General features: G+C 45.8%; 1 protein-coding gene across 3 annotated transcripts in view; it reads right to left on the reverse strand.

The window, feature by feature from the left end:
* Window positions 1-432: 432 nt before the first annotated feature.
* Window positions 433-21,173, reverse strand: part of LOC123996802 (run domain Beclin-1-interacting and cysteine-rich domain-containing protein-like) — a 63,099-nt gene continuing 42,358 nt past the window's right edge. For 2 of the 3 annotated variants that reach the window (XM_046300514.1, XM_046300534.1), the window contains 10 exons: window positions 18,729-18,833; window positions 12,227-12,287; window positions 10,079-10,211; window positions 9,773-9,918; window positions 9,454-9,518; window positions 9,072-9,310; window positions 8,815-8,876; window positions 5,375-5,528; window positions 4,870-4,963; window positions 433-1,128 (listed from right to left, as the gene is read on the reverse strand). In XM_046300514.1, coding sequence (XP_046156470.1) covers window positions 980-1,128; window positions 4,870-4,963; window positions 5,375-5,528; window positions 8,815-8,876; window positions 9,072-9,310; window positions 9,454-9,518; window positions 9,773-9,918; window positions 10,079-10,211; window positions 12,227-12,287; window positions 18,729-18,833 — 1,208 coding nt within the window. In that variant the 3' untranslated portion in view covers window positions 433-979. The remainder of the gene's footprint in view (window positions 1,129-4,869; window positions 4,964-5,374; window positions 5,529-8,814; window positions 8,877-9,071; window positions 9,311-9,453; window positions 9,519-9,772; window positions 9,919-10,078; window positions 10,212-12,226; window positions 12,288-18,728; window positions 18,834-21,173) is intronic. The other variant, XM_046300525.1, reaches the window with a different exon arrangement.

Below are 21,173 nucleotides of genomic sequence, written 5' to 3' on the forward strand. Positions count from 1 at the left end.
CACACACCACACCCCCCTCTCACCCCCACCCCCCCACTCTCACACACACCCACCCACCCACCCCCACCCCCCACTCTACCCACCCCCCCACCCCCACTCTCACACACACCCACCCCCTCTCACCCACCCCCCCTCTCACACACACCCACCCCCTCTCACACACACACACCCACCCACCCACCCCTCTCACACACACCCACCCACCCACCCTGTTTTGTAGGATGCACACAAAGCAGGACAAACACGCTGCCTCATCTTACAAAATATCCGTAACTCTGTGCAACACTGACTGAAAGACTCCCTCCAAAGACCTGTCATTCCAACTCCTCCAGAACGACCAATGGTGCACCAGCTCTGCCAGTATAAGACCATTGGTCGCAGAGGCACTTGGCTAAAATAGCCTGAAATGGGTTGGAGTAAATCACACTTGGATTAAAGGGATTCTCTTTTTATTTACTGTGGTTGATTTCAGTATTTCTACCTTCCTTGTTCTATTTAAATTGATCAACTTGTTTATATAAATGGCAGGACTACATCATACGTTGGATATCTGCAATCAGACCAGAAAACCATAAAAGCAGCCAATATGTTAATATAATATGTTATTTAGTATATTGGCAAGACATTCAAAAAACAAAAAGCATGATTCCAAACCATCAGAGTTCATCCACTATCCAGAAGCTGGACTTTCAGGGGAAAGAGGGATGAATGGAGGGAGGAGTTGAAGGAATAAGGTCCCTACAATCATTGTCATGTTGTGCTCTTGGTTTTTCCATCTTTCTTTTCCAGCTCCCTCGTTTCCTCAGTTTCGTTGTCCTAGCTCCCCGCCACCCTCGTTCGTTTCCCTCAGTTCGTTGTCCTAGCTCCCCGCCACCCTCGTTCGTTTCCTCAGTTCGTTGTCCTAGCTCCCCGCCACCCTCGTTCGTTTCCTCAGTTCGTCGTCATAGCTCCCCGCCACCCGTTTCCTCAGTTAGTCTTCCTAGCTCCCGCCTCCTTCGTCCTCCTCCTCATCCTCCTGCTCCTCCATGTTCTTGCGTGCCATCCTCTCCCGCCGCTCTGCCAAGCGCTGGCACCGCGGACACTCCTTGCCTGCCTGAAAACATTTGCTGTGGAAACACGCCTTGCACTCTGAAAGACAAAACACAAAAGAAAGATATCAGAGGAAAAAAACTAGCACTCTGAAACACTATGTAAGAGAGAGACACACAAAAATGGGTGGGGTCCCGTTAAAAAGACATCGACTTGTGGATGTGTAGAGGAAGAAAACCAGGACATAAATGGACAACGTCCTTATTCGCTCAAAAAGGGGTGTTCCACCTCATAACGCCCCTGTTGACCAACTTAAGCAAACATGGGGGGAGCGTTCGGTAACGCTAATAACCGGTTTGACAACATTGCTCACAATGGGAAGAGGACTGAGGTGTTGTGATGTCAGGACAGAAGAGCCAATGATAGTCTCTGAAGCGAGGGGGGAGGGGTGACAGAAAACTATAAAATAAGAGGTAAGGCTGGTGGCAAAGGCAGAAGGTGGGACAGAGGAGTGGTAAAACACAGAAACTTGTCAAGAGTCAGTTTCACCACTCAAACCAGTTCAGACATGACCGCAATGAGAAGCCTCAATAGAGGCAGAGACACCGCTTCTAAAGCCCAAAAATGTGTGCCATGAACCATTTCAGAAAACACCTGTGTGGAAGCACACATTTTTTTAAACCCTATTTTTCTAATGAATATTAATTGTTCCCACGATAATGAAATGACAAAAGAAACTGAAATTCACAAATGTGTTTATTTGACATTTAAACAGAGAAGTTGATGCTTAAATAATAAATGGTGAACAGCCAGGCACACATCGAACGAACAACACTTTCTCTCAGTCCAGTTGATCCTCCATTACCCACATCTCTCTTCCCCACGCTTCACAATTATAAACCTGTCTCTTAAATAACACACAAATAACTACTTTCAAGTACTAAAAAACAACTTTTTTTCAGACAGGGCAGACAGCAATAGCAACTCTTGAAAATTATGCCATGTCACATTTGAAATTGATGAACACAGCTGACAAACACTGTAGCCGAAAAACACTCGGTTAAAAACAATGTTATCTGACAATGACCTCGAACACACACACATTCTGTACATCAGAAGGTGAGGCCAGTAGGACCTTTTGATCTTTCACAGCCATACTGAGTAGAGGCCAGAGCTCAGTGAGGCACCAAGGAGAGGCCAGAGCTCAGTGAGGCACCAAGGAGAGGCCAGAGCTCAGTGAGGCACCAAGGAGAGGCCAGAGCTCAGTGAGGCACCAAGGAGAGGCCAGAGCTCAGTGAGGCACCAAGGAGAGGCCAGAGCTCAGTGAGGCACCAAGGAGAGGCCAGAGCTCAGTGAGGCACCAAGGAGAGGCCAGAGCTCAGTGAGGCACCAAGGAGAGGCCAGAGCTCAGTGAGGCACCAAGGAGAGGCCAGAGCTCAGTGAGGCACCAAGGAGAGGCCAGAGCTCAGTGAGGCACCAAGGAGAGGCCAGAGCTCAGTGAGGCACCAAGGAGAGGCCAGAGCTCAGTGAGGCACCAAGGAGAGGCCAGAGCTCAGTGAGGCACCAAGGAGAGTCCAGAGCTCAGTGAGGCACCAAGGAGAGGCCAGAGCTCAGTGAGGCACCAAGGAGAGGCCAGAGCTCAGTGAGGCACCAAGGAGAGGCCAGAGCTCAGTGAGGCACCAAGGAGAGGCCAGAGCTCAGTGAGGCACCAAGGAGAGGCCAGAGCTCAGTGAGGCCAGAGCTCAGTGAGGCACCAAAGAGAGGCCAGAGCTCAGTGAGGCACCAAGGAGAGGCCAGAGCTCAGTGAGGCACCAAGGAGAGGCCAGAGCTCAGTGAGGCACCAAGGAGAGGCCAGACAACAGTGGCAGCCACAACCAAAGATGTCGGAACATCCTACAACTACCTTCCACCAGTAGTGCCACCCTGCACCATAAAAACCAGTCCAACCAACCACCATAGCGAGGAAAACCAGTCCAACCAACCACCATAGCGATGAAAACCAGTCCAACCAACCACCATAGTGAAGAAAACTCAATCCACCACACACACAGAAACGCAAAGAATTCCACGCAAGAAGTGATCAACATTGAAATTAACGAGGAAGTTTAAATTCTAGGCTGTTACTGCCAATGTGAATTGATACCCAAGTAAACAATATCCTAAGTTACATATTTCCCTACCAATTCACCTCGGTCCACACGTGTTTCCATCACAGCTAGTGCAAGTCAATGTTAATGTGCTACATTCTGCATCTCACAGTCATGTCTTTTGGAATTGAAGATACTTTCCTAAATCCAAATTGACCAGTAAGCCATAGGGGTTTGATTTGAAATACAGAAACTGATTAGTGATTGATTGTAACCAAACCTTTTCTGCTATTATCTTCATCCATTCATCCCACAATACTCAAGAGAGGGAATTTCTTTCTGTTTAGAAGTCATCTATGTTTTCCAAGGAGAGGGCAATGAAACGCTGCTTTCCTCACTTCCTCGCACTCCTCCCTCCATCCTCTGACTTCACTTCCGTTAGACTTGGCAAGAGAGCCTTGGTCACCGCCCTCCATCTATTGCTCTGTTCCTCCCCCTCTACTTCTCTCCTCCTCTTCCGTCTCCACAGTCCTCCATCTATTGCTCTGTTCCTCCCCCTCTACTTCTCCTCCTCCGTCTCCACCGCCCTCCATCTATTGCTCTGTTCCTCCCCCTCTACTTCTCTCCTCCTCTTCAGTCTCCACCGCCCTCCATCTATTGCTCTGTTCCTCCCCCTCTACTTCTCCTCCTCCGTCTCCACCGTCCTCCATCTATTGCTCTGTTCCTCCCCCTCTACTTTTCTCCTCCTCTTCTGTCTCCACCGCCCTCTCACCCCGGTTCTTTTCTCTCTCCCCCCTACCGATTGTTATCCTCCTGGCTTTGCGTGTTTTGCAGGATCTCCAGTTAGATGGGGTCTCCTGCTCTTCCATTCTCTCTTTTTCATCACTCATCTTCCTCCCTTCTTTCTTTCTGGTGTCTCTGGAGAAAACATTGAGCAACCTAAGGCCCAAAACCGGAGGTTTCACAGTGAACCATCCGTCCTTTCCTTCCACTACTACGCTGCTGTGAGTCTCTTGTTCTTCACTTTCTCCTTTGTCTGAACTATCTTTTTTAAAGAATTTCTCTTTACTGTCACACTTGTCTAATTCCTCTAGCTCTCCTTTCTCCTTTTTCCTCTCCACTTCCCCTTTTGAGAACGCTTTCGCTAGCCTCCCAACCCCTGGGACTTTCCAGAGTCCTCTCCTCTCTTCCTTCTCTGTCCCATCCACATCCCCTTGTTTTTCATTCTCTCTTTCCCTGCATCCTTTGTCCTTGGAGAAAGTGTTGGTTAGTTTGCTGACACCGAGGGCCTTAAATAAATTGCCCTTCTCTTTCGTCACGTGTCCTTCTGCACTTCCCTCACTGTCTTCCCTTTCTTTGTTCTCAACCTCCTCAGTTTCAAACTTTGCTTCCTCCTCCATTCCTTTCCCTGTCTTGGTCTCTCCTTCTTGCCCTCCTTCTAGATTCTCCTCATCTTCCTCCTTTCCTTTACTCCAAAAGGCCTTGGCCAGAGTTCCATGTTGGAACGCTGTGAATAACCTCCTCGTCTCCCCTTCTGTTCTCCTCCTCTCCTTTTCTCGCTCTCCAGTCCAGTTCTCATCTTCCCTTGCCTCACTCTCTTCCTCCCCCTCTTCCTCTCCTCCCTCTCCCTCCCTCTTGTCTTGGGACAGGGCCCTGGCCAGCCTGCGGAACTTCCAATTTCTCCAGGAGGGGGAGAGGAAGGGAGAGGGGGCCTGTGGGACTCCCAGTCCTCCCACCAGCAGGGGGGGCTCACCTTCGCAGCACGTGCACTTGTTCAACTGGAAGGGGAAGATTATGTCTTTGTCGTTGCCGCAGAACTCACACACAAAGCCCTTGGCCTGACACAGCTGTGGGAGACAAAGACAGGGATAAAGGGGAAATTGAGACATTGTGGGCAAGAGTCAAACACTGAGAAAACAATTATTATTATTTATTTATTTACTTTGAAAATGTCACGTTAGAACACCCACGAGTCCACTGGAACACATGGCGCAAACAGTCATTTGACACACTCAGTACTAGCCATCTTATAGAATGACAACTCCAGAATGTTAGTTCACAATCACACTGGCTTGGTGAAGACCAATCATCCTACTCATATGGATATTTTATTTAACCTTTATTTAACTAGGATAGAGTAAAAATACAATTCAAAATGTAAATCCCCATATCAAAATCAACAATGTATCTCAATTAGCGTATCTGAGAGTGAACTACTGTGACAACAGGACTATCTGGTTCATGATAAGCATTCTCACCACACAGCCAGCCACGTGCGCGGAACCCAATTTCAGAAGCTCTCGTAGCCGGGGGGCCAGCTCTCCGTTGCGCACAGCGTTGAGGTCGCTGAGTGAGAACAGGTGCAGGTCCTCAGTCAGGTGACCAGGGAGGCTGTCGAACTGGTCCAGCACGCTGTGGGGGCCAAACGCAGGGACACACGTCAGGGGAACTCATACCAACAATACCATTCCATAGCTGGAATACTTTACCTGTTAGTGCAGACACACAGTCATCTCAGAGGAGTAGCACAGGAATACTATTAGGAGACATGTCAATGGAATGGACAGTCTCATACCAACAATACCAGTTATTGCAGGACACACACACACACACAAACTACTTTAATGACTTTTTCCATTGGCAAGATAAACAAACTTAGGGATGATATGCCAGCAACAAACGCTGACACGACACATCCAAGTATATCTGACCGAATTATGAAAGACAAGAATTGTACTTTTGAATTCTGTAAAGTCAGTGTGGAAGAGGTACATTTTTTTTTATTGTTGTCTATTAACAATGACAAGCCACCGGGGTCTGACAATCTGGATGGAAAATTACTGAGGATAATAGTGGACGATATTGCCACTCCTATTTCCCATATCTTCAACTTAAGCCTACTAGAAAGTTTGTGCCCTCAGGCCTGGAGGGAAGCAAAAGTCATTCCTGTATCTAAGAATAGTAAAGCCCCCTTTACCGGCTCAAATATCCGACCAATCAGCCTGTTACCAACCCTTAGTTGGTAACAGTAACAATGCTATTTTACAGTAAACAAATTGACAACCGACTTTCAGCACGCTTATAGGGAAGGACATCCAACAAGCACAGCACTTACACAAATGACTGATGATTGGCTGAGAAATGAAAAGATCAAACGATAAAAAGATTGTGGGGTCTGTTTTGTTAGACATTATCGATTATAGTCTGCTGCTGGAAAAGTGTGTGTTATGGCTTTACACCGCCTGCTTTATTGTGGATAAAGAGTTACCTGTCTAACATAAAGAGTGTGTTCTTTAATGGAAGCCTCTCAAACACAATAATCCAGGTAGAATCAGGAATTCCACAGGGCAGCTGTCTATGCCCTTTACTTTAAAAAAAAATTGACTAACGATATGCCACTGACTGAGTAAAGCCAGTAGGGCTCTGTATGCGAATAACTCAACACTATAGTTACGACAGTGACTGAAATCACTGCAACACTTAACAAAGTTAGTTAGTTAGTTTTAGAGTGGGTGGCAAGGAATAAGTTAGCCCTAAATATTTCTAAAACTAAAAGCATTGTATTTGGAACAAAACATTCACTAAACCCTAAATCTCAAATAAATATTGTAATAAATAATGTGGAAATTGAGCAAGTTGATATGACTGCTTGGAGTAACCCTGGATTGTAAACTGTCATGGTCAAAACATATTGATACAGTAGTAGCTAAGATGGGGAGAAGTCTTTCTGTAATAAATCAATGCTCTGCCTTAACACCATCAACAAGGCAGGTCCTACAGGCCCTAGTTTTGTCGCACCTGGACTGCTGTTCAGTTTTTAGGATTTAGGAAAATTGCAATTGGCTCAGAACAGGGCAGCACGGCTGGCCCCCTCAGAACAGGGCAGCACGGCTGGCCCCCTCAGAACAGGGCAGCACGGCTGGCCCCCTCAGAACAGGGCAGCACGGCTGGCCCCCTCAGAACAGGGCAACAGGGGGCAGCACGGGCCCCAGAACAGGGCAGCACGGCCAGCACGGCTGGCCCCCTCAGAACAGGGCAGCACGGCTGGCCCCCTCAGAACAGGGCAGCACGGCTGGCCCCCTCAGAACAGGGCAGCACGGCTGGCCCCAGGGCAGCACGGCTCAGAACAGGGCAGCACGGCTGGCCCCTCAGAAGCACGGCTGGCCCCTCAGAACAGGGCAGCACGGCTGGCCCCCTCAGAACAGGGCAGCACGGCTGGCCCCTCAGAACAGGGCAGCACGGCTGGCCCCTCAGAACAGGGCAGCACGGCTGGCCCCTCAGAACAGGGCAGCACGGCTGGCCCCTCAGAAGCACGGGGCAGCAGCACGGCTGGCCCCTCAGGGGCAGCACGGCTGGCCCCTCAGAACAGGGCAGCACGGCTGGCCCTCAGAACAGGGCAGCACGGCTGGCCCTCAGAACAGGGCAGCACGGCTGGCCCCTCAGAACAGGGCAGCACGGCTGGCCCTCAGAACAGGGCAGCACGGCTGGCCCCAGAACAGGGCAGCACGGCTCAGAACAGGGCAGCACGGCTGGCCCCTCAGAACAGGGGCAGCACGGCTGGCCCCTCAGAACAGGGCAGCACGGCTGGCCCCTCAGAACAGGGCAGCACGGCTGGCCCCAGAACAGGGCAGCACGGCTGGCCCTCAGAACAGGGCAGCACGGCTGGCCCCAGAACAGGGCAGCACGGCTCAGAACAGGGCAGCACGGCTGGCCCCTCAGAACAGGGCAGCACGGCTGGCCCCTGGCCCCTCAGAACAGGGCAGCACGGCTGGCCCCTGGCCACGGCTGGCCCTCAGAACAGGGCAGCACGGCTGGCCCCTCAGAACAGGGCAGCACGGCTGGCCCTCAGAACAGGGCAGCACGGCTGGCCCCTGGCAGAACAGGGCAGCACGGCTGGCCCCAGAACAGGGCAGCACGGCTGGCCCTCAGAACAGGGCAGCACGGCTGGCCCTCAGAACAGGGCAGCACGGCTGGCCCCTCAGAACAGGGCAGCACGGCTGGCCCCTCAGAACAGGGCAGCACGGCTGGCCCCTCAGAACAGGGCAGCACGGCTGGCCCCTCAGAACAGGGCAGCACGGCTGGCCCCTCAGAACAGGGCAGCACGGCTGGCCCCTCAGAACAGGGCAGCACGGCTGGCCCCTCAGAACAGGGCAGCACGGCTGGCCCCTCAGAACAGGGCAGCACGGCTGGCCCTTGGATGTACACAGAGAGCTAATATTATTAATATGCATGTCAATCTCTCCTGTTGAATGCACCAAGCTATATGTTTGAACTACTGGCACACAGCTAAGACACCCATGCATACCCCAAAAGGTCTCTTCACAGTCCCCAAGTCCAGAACAGACTATGGGAGGCGCACAGTACTACATAGAGCCATGACTACATGGAACTCTATTCCACATCAAGTAACCGAAGCAAGCAGTAAAATTAGATAATTATATATTTTTTTAAACACCTTACGGAACAGCGTGGACTGAAGCAACACAAACATTGGCCCAGACACACACATGATAACATACGCACTATGGATTTTGTGTTGTAGATATGTGGTAGTGGTGGAGTAGGGGCCTGGGGGCACACAGTGTGTTGTGAAATCTGTGAATGTATTGTAATGTTTTTAAAATTGTATAAACTGCCTTAATTTTGCTGGACCCCAGGAATGCTAATGGAGAGCCATAATAAATACAACACAACTTACTCTCTAGCTAGGCGGCAGGTCTTGAAGAGGTTTTTCATGTGGAATAGCTGGACCCTCAAAACCTGAAGAATATTAGGAAAATATACTTAGTTCACAGAATGCATTTCAAACTCATAACCATAACGCGTTTTCCTTCTAGTACAGGTGAGTTACAGTGAACTGAAGTAAAGTAACTAAACAAACCTAAAATAAGATAAGCATTAAACAAACCAGCATTAAACTAACCAGGCAAGTGTAACAAAATCAAGTGCTCTCACCCGGACAGTCTCCAGGGCTTTGGTTTTCTTGTAGAGGCCACTGTTGATGTCGTTGGGGTTGAACAGGGGGTCTCCTGATATCTTGCCCAGCAGGTCCCGGGCAAAGTTGCTGACATAGTACTTGCTGAAGTCCCACTTCCTCAGCACACGGCCCGGCACCACCACCTGGGCGTTCTCATGGCAACACTGGCAGAAGTAGCGGCCCAGGTACTCACAATAGCGCATTCGCTTGATGTAGTCTGTCCGGTGGGGGGGGGGGGGGGGGTTAAGAGTTTTAATGTGAGTGAGGCAGGGGGGGGGTTGACACAAAATGGCCACCGTGGGATAGGGATAACATGGGTGGTTGTGCTATGGCAGCGGGCATCTTCAATGTGGTTTGTACCTGGGTCTATGCGAGTCCCGCATCCTGCACACCGGTAGTTCTGCTTGGCCACAACGATCTTCCTCCTGATAGAGAGAAAAGGGGAGGGAGGAGGGTTAGTGAGAGACAGGCAGAAAGACAGAACTAGAGACAAACTGACAGCGACACAGCGAGAGCGACAGCGCGCGAGAGACAGCTCGCGAGACAGCGACACAGCGAGAGAGACAGCGACACAGCGAGAGAGACACAGAGAGAGAAACAAAAAAGTGGGAGGCAAACAGAGAATAGTGTGAAGTCAGCAACTAAGTTTGTGACCCGTGTGTGTGTGTTAAGGACTCACTTGGGCGCGGGGTGAATGTTGAAGATTATCTGGGGTCGCGGCGGGGCCCACTCCAGGTTCCCTCTCACTCGGATCCTCAGCTTGTAGATATCAGCATGCTCCCCGTCATCAGGAGAGATGGGCAGGGAGTCAGGGATGGGCAGGAGCTGAGTGTAGCAGGATACAGGTCAGTGTGTGTGTGTGTGTGTGTGTGTGTGTGTGTGTGTGTGTGTGTGTGTGTGTGTGTGTGTGTGTGTGTGTGTGTGTGTGTGTGTGTGTGTGTGTGTGTGTGTGTGTGTGTGTGTGTGTGTGTGTGTGTGTGTGTACCTTTTGTGGTGCGTCTTGTTCTGGGACCAGCCAGTCGAGCTCTGAGGCTGCAGGGAGCTGCATGCCCTCAAACTGCCTGAGCAGGCCCATGGCCACCGACTCAGCAGAGTTAGACTGGAGGAACGACGGAGAACTGAGAGGGAGAGAGAAAGATTGATAGTCGGAATAGAGAACAAGCATACACCAAACAGTTTAATTTCAACTAGCGCAAACAATAGCCTCATTTCAACTAGCGCAAACAATAGCCTCATTTCAACTAGCGCAAACAATAGCCTCATTTCAACTAGCGCAAACAATAGCCTCATTTCAACTAGCGCAAACAATAGCCTCATTTCAACTAGCGCAAACAATAGCCTCATTTCAACTAGCGCAAACAATAGCCTCATTTCAACTAGCGCAAACAATAGCCTCATTTCAACTAGCGCAAACAATAGCCTCATTTCAACTAGCGCAAACAATAGCCTCATTTCAACTAGCGCAAACAATAGCCTCATTTCAACTACCGCAAACAATAGCCTAATTTCAACTACCGCAAATAACCTAATTTCAACTACAGTAAATAACCTAATTTCAACTACAGTAAATAACCTAATTTCAACTACAGTAAATAACCTAATTTCAACTACCGCAAACATTAGCCTAATTTCAACTACCGCAAACATTAGCCTAATTTCAACTACCGCAAACATTAGCCTAATTTCAACTACCGCAAACATTAGCCTAATTTCAACTACCGCAAACATTAGCCTAATTTCAACTACCGCAAACATTAGCCTAATTTCAACTACCGCAAACATTAGCCTAATTTCAACTACCGCAAACATTAGCCTAATTTCAACTACCGCAAACATTAGCCTAATTTCAACTACCGCAAACATTAGCCTAATTTCAACTACCGCAAACATTAGCCTAATTTCAACTACCGCAAACATTAGCCTAATTTCAACTACCGCAAACATTAGCCTAATTTCAACTACCGCAAACATTAGCCTAATTTCAACTACCGCAAACATTAGCCTAATTTCAACTACCGCAAACATTAGCCTAATTTCAACTACCGCAAACATTAGCCTAATTTCAACTACCGCAAACATTAGCCTAATTTCAACTACTGCAAACATTAGCTTAATTTCAACTACAGTAAATATCCCAATTTCAACTACAGTAAATAGCCTAATTTCAACTACTGCAAACATTAGCCTAATTTCAACTACTGCAAACATTAGCCTAATTTCAACTACCGCAAACAATAAGCAAGCATCTGCCTCTGAATTTACAAGGTTGCAAGTTCGAATCCAGCAATAGAAAGACAAACATTTTGACGATATTATTCCACACAGCTACAAGGATGCACTTTCATGCTAGGTTTATGACCTCATATTGGAGCTGATCGAGACCCAAGCTGATGTATAAAACAATCTTTCAATTATCTACAAGCACCATGAAACCTGTAACACAAGAAATTCATTTTGACTTGGTGAAAATCAGTTTTTAGGAGCTAACTTTTTCCATGTGGTTTCTTCCTTCACAAACTCCTAAATATTTGGTAAAATTATTCATTTTGTGTACGGTTTCCTAGAAAACAAGGGTGGCTCAATTTACCCCTTTGGCTCAATGTACCCCACTCTCCTCTACCAGGAGTCGGCAACCTTTTTCATGTGAAGCGACAATTAATCATTTATCCTACAATTTCTACCAATCTACATGCCAGTTATGATTTTCATATGTGCATTACAACTAATTGTGCACGTAGATTATACACTTTTGGAAATATTAGACCAAGACTTATCCTATCAGAGGGCAAGTTGGTGAGTGCTCTTGACCAGTTGGTGAGTGCTCTTGACCAGTTGGTGAGTGCTCTTGACCAGTTGGTGAGTGCTCTTGACCAGTTGGTGAGTGCTCTTGACCAGTTGGTGAGTGCTCTTGACCAGTTGGTGAGTGCTCTTGACCAGTTGGTGAGTGCTCTTGACCAGTTGGTGAGTGCTCTTGACCAGTTGGTGAGTGCTCTTGACCAGTTGGTGAGTGCTCTTGACCAGTTGGTGAGTGCTCTTTGCACAATTTCCACAAGTGCATAGGGCAAAGGATAGAGAGGTCGATTTGGCATTAGGCCAAAATCTTTGAGGCGAGAAGGGAGGAAGTAGTTCTTACATAGACTCTGATCTGAGGAAAGAGCGGCCACTGGATGTCACACCGCGCTTTATGTCTGCATCTGAGAGAGAGAGAGAGAGAAAAAGGAACCTCAACATAACAGCAGGACATATGCCCAGGCCGTGAGCAGAACAGACCCCCACTGTTACCCCCCCGCCCAAGCCCCATCCTGCGACCTAAGAGGTATGTATCAGATGCTCAACATGCTCTGCTCACACCTACTGTGATGGTCTGGGCCTAAACCACACAAAACAACACTAGACACTATGGAACACAAAGCTTTTACTATCTCATCCTGGAATATATACAAGGTCTGAGGTCATCTGTCTTTGACCTAAAGAGCAGGAACCCAGACATCAAAGAAATTGAAAATACAGACATTGTCTTCCTACAAGAAACATGGTATAGAGGAGATGGACCCACTGGTTGCTACCCAGAGAGCTAGTAGTCCCATCCACCACACTACCAGGTGTGAAACATGGTATAGAGGAGAGTGACCCACTGCTTGCTCCCCAGAGAGCTGGTAGTCCCATCCACCACACTACCAGGTGTGAAACATGGTATAGAGGAGACGGACCCACTGGTTGCTCCCCAGAGAGCTGGTAGTCCCATCCACCACACTACCAGGTATGAAACATGGTATAGAGGAGACGGACCCACTGGTTGCTCCCCAGAGAGCTGGTAGTCCCATCCACCACACTACCAGGTGTGAAACATGGTATAGAGGAGACGGATCCACTGGTTGCTCCCCAGAGAGCTGGTAGTCCCATCCACCACACTACCAGGTGTGAAACATGGTAGAGGAGACGGACCCACTGGTTGCCCTCTAGATTACAGAGAGCTGGTAGTCCCATCCACCACACTACCAGGTGGGTGGTATAGAGGAGAAGGAGCCACTGGTTGCCCTCTAGATTACAGAGAGCTGGTAATCCCATCCACCACACTACCAGGTGTGAAAACAGGGAAGAGACTCAGGGGGTATTGCTAATTTGATATAGGGCAGACCTAACCCACTTTTAAATTAGTCAAAAAAGTAACATTTTACATCTGCCTAGACATGAATAAGGAAATTCTCAGAAAAATGTGAAAACAAACAAACACCATTGTAAATGCAACCTATATTTATGTTGATTGATTTTCCCTTTTGTACTATAATTATGTGCACATCATTACAACATTGTATACAGACAATTACATTTAACATGTCTTTATTCTTTTGTGAGTGTTAATGTTTCCAGTGATTTATTTTATTTTACTTTTGTTTATTAATCTCTCTTCCTTGCTTTGGCAATGTAAACATATGTTTTTCCCTTGCCATTAAAGCTTCTTAAATTTTGAGAGAGAAACAGAGATAGATCGAGATTAGGCTCAGTGCTTTTAAAAAGCACAACTATCAAATCACCTGGTTCAAAAGAAAAGGCATCAAATTCAGACAATCACAAAAGAAAAAAATCACTACCTTTATATGCAAAAGGACTGATCTATCATTAACCCGTTAGTTCGCTGCGAATTCTGACATATTTCAACAAGTGTCCTTTGTCTTATGAAAGCCGTATGTCTCACCAATGCTGGAATTATTATCTTATAATTTATTGATAGCTACGCCCTTATAGAACACAGCAAATGCGATTAGGTGGCAGCCATTTTGTTTGTAGTCCATTGTAAAGGCTCTTAACTCTAGTCTTGCACGTGTCATATCTGATGTTTATTTTAAAGGAGATACATGTAATATAGTTGCATTGTCATTTCAGTAAATGTCAATAGATTTAGAGTAATAGTGGAATCATAGTGTTTCACAATATCCCCCCCCCAAAAAAAAACACAAAAAAAATGGGCCCACACAAAACATACTTTAGGTAATGAAGCAGATTATGTTGTTCCTTTCACGGGTCACATTATTTTACATGATGAAGTTTACCGTAGTTCCCCAGAACAGTTGAGACAGTCATGTGTTTGTTTGTATAGAGCACAACGGGAGAAAGCAGGAGCAGGAGAATCCAGCAGTGTATTTGGTTAATGAAAACTGGGATAGAGCCCAACCCTACCCTCCCAACCCATAGCTCCCTGACCTCCTTAGCCCCGCCCCCCACCCGATACCTGAGAAGAGGGAGGCGTGCGACAGGCCGCTCTTAGACACCGCCATCAGGGACTGGCCCTCACAGCCATCTGAGAGACAGATTACACTCCGCAACCAGCCCCACATATATACTACTACTACACACCACCACATATATACTATATAGTACTACACACCACCATATATACTATATATATATATATATATACACATATACATATACATACACATACATATACATATACATATATAACTACTCACCAACACAAACAGTTGAAGTCTTAAGTTTACACACACCTTAGCCAAATTCATTTAACCTCAGTATCACAAATCCTCACATTTAATCCTAGTAAAAACTCTGTCTTAGGTAAGTTAGGATCACCACTTTATTTTAAGAATGTGAAATGTCAGAATAATAGTAGAGAATTATTAATTTCAGCTTTTATTTCTTTCATCACATTCCCAGTGGGTAAGAAGTGTACATGCACTCAATTAGTATTTGGTAGCATTGCCTTTAAATTGTTTAACTTGGGTCAAACGTGTCAGGTAGCCTTCCACAAACTTGGGTGAATTTTGGCCCATTCCTCCTGACAGAGCTGGTGTAACTGAGTCAGGTCTGTAGGCCTCCTTGCTCGCACACACTTTCAGTTCTGCCCACAAATCTTCTATAGGATTGAGGTCAGGTCTTTGCGATGGCCACTCCAATACCTTGACTTTGTTGTCCTTAAGCCATTTTTCCACAACTTTGGAAGTATGCTTGGAGTCATTGTCCATTTGGAAGACCCATTTGCGACCAAGCTTTAAATCCGACTGATGTCTTGAGATGTTGCTTCAATATATCCACATAATTTCCCCCCCTCATGATGCCATCTATTATGTGAAGTGCACCAGTCCCTCCTGCAGCGAAGCACCCCCACAACAAGATGCTGCCACCCCCAGGCTTCACGTTTGGGATGGTGTTCTTCGGCTTGCAAGCCTCCCCCTTTTTCTTCCAAACATAACAATGGTCATTATGGCCAAACAGTTCTATTTTTGTTTCATCAGACCAGGGGACATTTCTCCAAAAAGTACAATCTTTGGCCCCATGTGCAGTAGTAGTCTGGCCTTTTTTGGAGGTGGCTTCTTCCTTGCTGAGCGGCCTTTCAGCTTATGCCGATATTGGACTCGTTTTACTGTGGCTATAGATACTTTGTAACCGTTTCCTCCAGCATCTTCACAAGGTTCTTTGCTGTTGTTCAGGGAATGATTTGCACTTTTCGCACCAAAGTGCGTTCATCTCTAGGAGACAGAACGAGTCTCCTTCCTGAGCGGTGTCACGGCTGCATGATCCCATGGCGTTTATACTTGCGCACTATTGTTTGTACAGATGAACGTGGTACCTTCTAGCGTATGGAAATTGCTCCCAAGGATGAACCAGACTTGTGGAGGTCTACAATTGTTTTTCTGAAGTCTTGGCTGATTTCTTTTGATTTTCTCATGATGTCAAGCAAAGAGGCACTAAGTTTGAAGGTAGGCCTTGAAATACATCCACAGGTACACCTCCAATTGACTCAAATGATGTCAATTAGCCTAAAAGCTTCTAAAGTCATGACATAATTTTCTTTAATTTTCTTTAATTTTCCAAGCTGTTTAAAGGCACAGTCAACTTAGTGTATGTAAACTTCTGACCTACTGGAATTGTGATACAGATATACAGTGCCTTGCGAAAGTATTCGGCCCCCTTGAACTTTGCGACCTTTTGCCACATTTCAGGCTTCAAACATAAAGTTATAAAACTATTTTTTTGTGAAGAATCAACAAGTGGGACACAATCATGAAGTGGAACGACATTTATTGGATATTTCAAACTTTTTTAACAAATCAAAAACTGAAAAATTGGGCGTGCAAAATTATTCAGCCCCTTTACTTTCAGTGCAGCAAACTCTCTCCAGAAGTTCAGTGAGGATCTCTGAATGATCCAATGTTGACCAAAATGACTAATGATGATAAATACAATCCACCTGTGTGTAATCAAGTCTCCGTATAAATGCACCTGCACTGTGAGGTCTGTGACAGAGGTCTGTTAAAAGCGCAGAGAGCATCATGAAGAACAAGGAACACACCAGGCAGGTCCGACATACTGTTGTGAAGAAGTTTAAAGCCAGATTTGGATACAAAAAGATTTCCAAAGCTTTAAACATCCCAAGGAGCACTGTGCAAGCAGTAATATTGAAATGGAAGGAGTATCAGACCACTGCAAATCTACCAAGACCTGGCCGTCCCTCTAAACTTTCAGCTCATACAAGGAGAAGACTGATCAGAGATGCAGCTAAGAGGCCCATGATCACTCTGGATGAACTGCAGAGATCTACAGCTGAGGTGGGAGACTCTGTCCATAGGACAACAATCAGTCGTATATTGCACAAATCTGGCCTTTATGGAAGAGTGGCAAGAAGAAAGACATTTCTTAAAGATATCCATAAAAAGTGTTGTTTAAAGTTTGCCACAAGCCACCTGGGAGACACACCAAACATGTGGAAGAAGGTGCTCTGGTCAGATGAAACCAAAATTGAACATTTTGGCAACAATGCAAAACGTTATGTTTGGCGTAAAAGCAACACAGCTCATCACCCTGAACAAACCATCCCCACTGTCAAACATGGTGGTGGCAACATCATGGTTTGGGCCTGCTTTTCTTCAGCAGGGACAGGGAAGATGGTTAAAATTGATGGGAAGATGGATGGGGCCAAATACAGGACCATTCTGGAAGAAAACCTGATGGAGTCTGCAAAAGACCTGAGACTGGGACGGAGATTTGTCTTCCAATCAAGACAATGATCCAAAACATAAAGCAAAATCTACAATGGAATGGTTCAAAAATAAACATATCCAGGTGTTAGAATGGCCAAGTCAAAGTCCAGACCTGAATCCAATCGAGAATCTGTGGAAAGAACTGAAAACTACTGTTCACAAATGCTCTCCATCCAACCTCACTGAGCTCGAGCTGTTTTGCAAGGAGGAATGGGAAAAAAATTCAGTCTCTCGATGTGCAAAACTGATAGAGACATACCCCAAGCTACTTACAGCTGTAATCGCAGCAAAAGGTGGCGCTACAAAGTATTAACTTAAGGGGGCTGAATAATTTTGCACGCCCAACTTTTTCAGTTTTTGATTTGTTAAAAAAGTTTGAAATATCCAATAAATGTCATTCCACTTCATGATTGTGTCCCACTTGTTGTTGATTCTTCACAAAAAAATACAGTTTTATATCTTTATGTTTGAAGCCTGAAATGTGGCAAAAGGTCACAAAGTTCAAGGGGGCCGAATACTTTCGCAAGGCACTGTAAGTGATATAATCTGTCTGCAAACCATTTTGGGAAAAATTACTTGTCAAAACTATAGTTTGTTAACAAGACATTTATGGAGTGGTTGAAAAACGAGTTTTAATGACTCCAACCTAAGTGTATGTAAACTTCCGACTTCAACTGTATATACCACACACACACCACCACACACACACTACCACACACACACAACGAAAATACTACTACACACCACCAGCCCCACAACGCCACATATACACTACCAATCAAGTTTGGGGTCACTTAGAAATGTCCTCGTTTTGAAAAGAACAGCCCGTGTAGATATTACTTTTTTTTAAATATAATTTTTTAATCCAGCTACAATAGTCATTTACAACATTAATGTCTACACTGTATTTCTGATCAATTTGATGTTATTTTAATGGACTTTTATTTGTTTGTTTTTTTGCTTTTCTTTTCTAAACAAGAACATTTCAAAATGACCCAAACTTTTGAATGAGTGTGTGTATACACTACCTATATACTACCTCACACCCCCACACGTAACCTTTAACCTACTACATACCCACACATATATACTACATCCTATACACTAACTACCCACAAAGCAGTACTTTGTGTACCCCTCACACAGATGAAGGACATGGGAACACACATGAAAGCCCACCCAACCATGCTGATAGTAAGCAATGTTTGGTAAAATGTGTATTCAAATGTTAGCCCACAAACCCAATAGTTAAGACTGGTACAGTATCTTAGAAGCAGAAAACATAACACCTCCTCTAATCTTTTTCATTCAAATAAGTCTGTGCGTGTAGGTTAAAAACACCCACCCCTTTTCGTGAAGCCACAGTTATGACTACCAGTCTGTGCCTATTAACCTTACATGAACCTGCCTTCGTATGCGCTTATCATAGATAATAAAAAAGATTTATAACTTTTACAAAACACACACACCAATCTATCTTTCCCTAACAGTCCAGAGAGCAATGTTAACGACTGCCAGTAAAAATGGGAGACGTTTTCCGGACTTGGTGGGTGAATATGATGGGACACCTGCCGATGAGGTGGTGAATGATATGGGACATGACGTGCATTTAATGTCTCCCCTCCCTCGCTCTACCTTTCAGCTCGCACTCCTCCACCTCCTCGGCCGAGCCAGAGTTGGACAGGTGAAAGGAATCCTGGGAGCTCCTGCGGGAGCATCCACTGTCTGTTGAATGGAACACTAAAAGAGGGGGAGGGGGGGAGAGAGAGAGAGAGCCAGATGGTTAAAATGAATACCAGCAAAATGACGACATGGGGAATAAGCCCAAAATGGAGGAGTTGTATGGGTGCCAGAATATGTGAGCGAAGTTGAGCGGTTGGAAATCGTGGTGCTGACGCAGAGCTCCAACCGCTCCGCTAAAAACCGCTCTGTGCTCACAGAGAAGAAAAAACTGCTGCTCCAAATTTGCTCCATACACTAAAAAAAATTTTTTTTAAATCACAATTTAACCAACACCCATCTATTTTTGTGACTACCGGGACCTACCATTTCATTTTTAAGTATTGAAACCAAACGATATGGATTTGAATGAAAAGTATTATAAGAAGGAACGAAAATGAATTTCAGCTATATTATTTAAATTATTACAAGGCTATAGCCTAGAAAGAAATACATTGTGAAGCATTTGCGAGCGCCACACAATAGGCTGTTAGGGACATAAAGCACTCAGCATTTAAACAACATTTCATTGTATTAAATCATCATAGTCTATACATTTTGAGAACAGCATTTGGAAAGTACTCAGACCCCTTGACTTCTTCCACATTCTGTTACGTTTCAGCCTTTTTTTAAATTTATTTTTATTTCACCTTTATTTAACCAGGTAGGCTAGTTGAGAACACCTTTATTTAACCAGGTAGGCTAGTTGAGAACACCTTTATTTAACCAGGTAGGCTAGTTGAGAACACCTTTATTTAACCAGGTAGGCTAGTTGAGAACACCTTTATTTAACCAGGTAGGCTAGTTGAGAACAGGTTCTCATTTGCAACTGCGACCTGGCCAAGATAAAGCATAGCAGTGTGAACAGACAACACAGAATTACACATGGAGTAAACCATTAACAAGTCAATAACACAGAGAAAAAAAGGGGAGTCTATATACAATGTGTGCAAAAGGCATGAGGAGGTAGGCGAATAATTACAATATTGCAGATTAACACTGGAGTGATAAATGATCAGATGATCATGTACAGGTAGAGATATTCTTGTGCAAAAGAGCAGAAAAGTAAATAAATAAAAACTGTGGGGATGAGGTAGGTGAAAATGGGTGTGCTATTTACTAATAGATTATGTACAGCTGCAGCGATCGGTTAGCTGCTCAGCTAGCTGATGTTTGAAGTTGGTGAGGGAGATAAGTCTCCAACTTCAGCAATTTTTGCAATTCGTTCCAGTCACAGGCAGCAGAGTACTGGAACGAAACGCGACCGAATGAGGTGTTTCTGTAGCTCAGTCCTTCTGTAGCTCAGTTGGTAGAGCATGGCGCTTGTAACGCCAGGGTAGTGGGTTCAATCCCCGGGACCACCCATACGTAGAATGTATGCACACATGACTGTAAGTCGCTTTGGATAAAAGCATCTGCTAAATGGCATATATTATATATATTAGGTGTTGGCTTCATGATCAATGAGATACACCTGCTGGAGCGCGTGCTACGGATGGGTGTTGCCATCGTGACCAGTGAGGCGGAGCTTTGCCTAGCATGGCCTTGTAGATGACCTGAAGCCAGTGGGTCTGGCGACGAATATGTAGCGAGGGCCAGCCGACTAGAGCATACAAGTCGCAGTGGTGGGTAGTATAAGGTGCTTTAGTGACAAAACGGATGGCACTGTGATAAACTGCATCCAGTTTGCTGAGTAGAGTGTTGGAAGCAATTTTGTAGATGACGTCGCCGAAGTCGAGGATCGGTAGGATAGTCAGTTTTACTAGGGTAAGCTTGGCAGCGTGAGTGAAGGAGGCTTTGTTGTGGAATAGAAAGCCGATTCTTGATTTGATTTTCGATTGGAGATGTTTGATATGGGTCTGGAAGGAGAGTTTGCAGTCTAGCCAGACACCTAGGTACTTATAGGTGTCCACATATTCAAGGTCGGAGCCATCCAGTGTGGTGATGCTAGTCGGGCATGCGGGTGCAGGCAGCGATCGGTTGAAAGCATGCATTTGGTTTTACTAGCGTTTAAGAGCAGTTGGAGGCCACGGAAGGAGTGTTATGGCATTGAAGCTCGATTGGAGGTTAGATAGCACCTTATTCGAAAACAGATTCAATAATTTTTCCCCTCATCAATTTACATACAATACCGCATTATGACAAAGCAAAAACAGAATTGACTTTATTTTTTGCACATTTGTTGATGTGCATTTGACAGCGATGGCAGCCTCGAGTCTTCTTGGGTATGAGGCTACAGGCTTGGTAAACCTGTATTTGGAGAGTTTCTCCCATTCTTATCTGCAGAGCCTCTCAAACTCTGTCAGGTTGGAGGGGGAGCATTGCTGCACAGCCATTTTTCAAGTCCCTCCAGAGATATTT

Source organism: Oncorhynchus gorbuscha, linkage group LG02 (assembly GCF_021184085.1).
Source record: "Oncorhynchus gorbuscha isolate QuinsamMale2020 ecotype Even-year linkage group LG02, OgorEven_v1.0, whole genome shotgun sequence".
Lineage (NCBI taxonomy): Eukaryota > Metazoa > Chordata > Actinopteri > Salmoniformes > Salmonidae > Oncorhynchus > Oncorhynchus gorbuscha.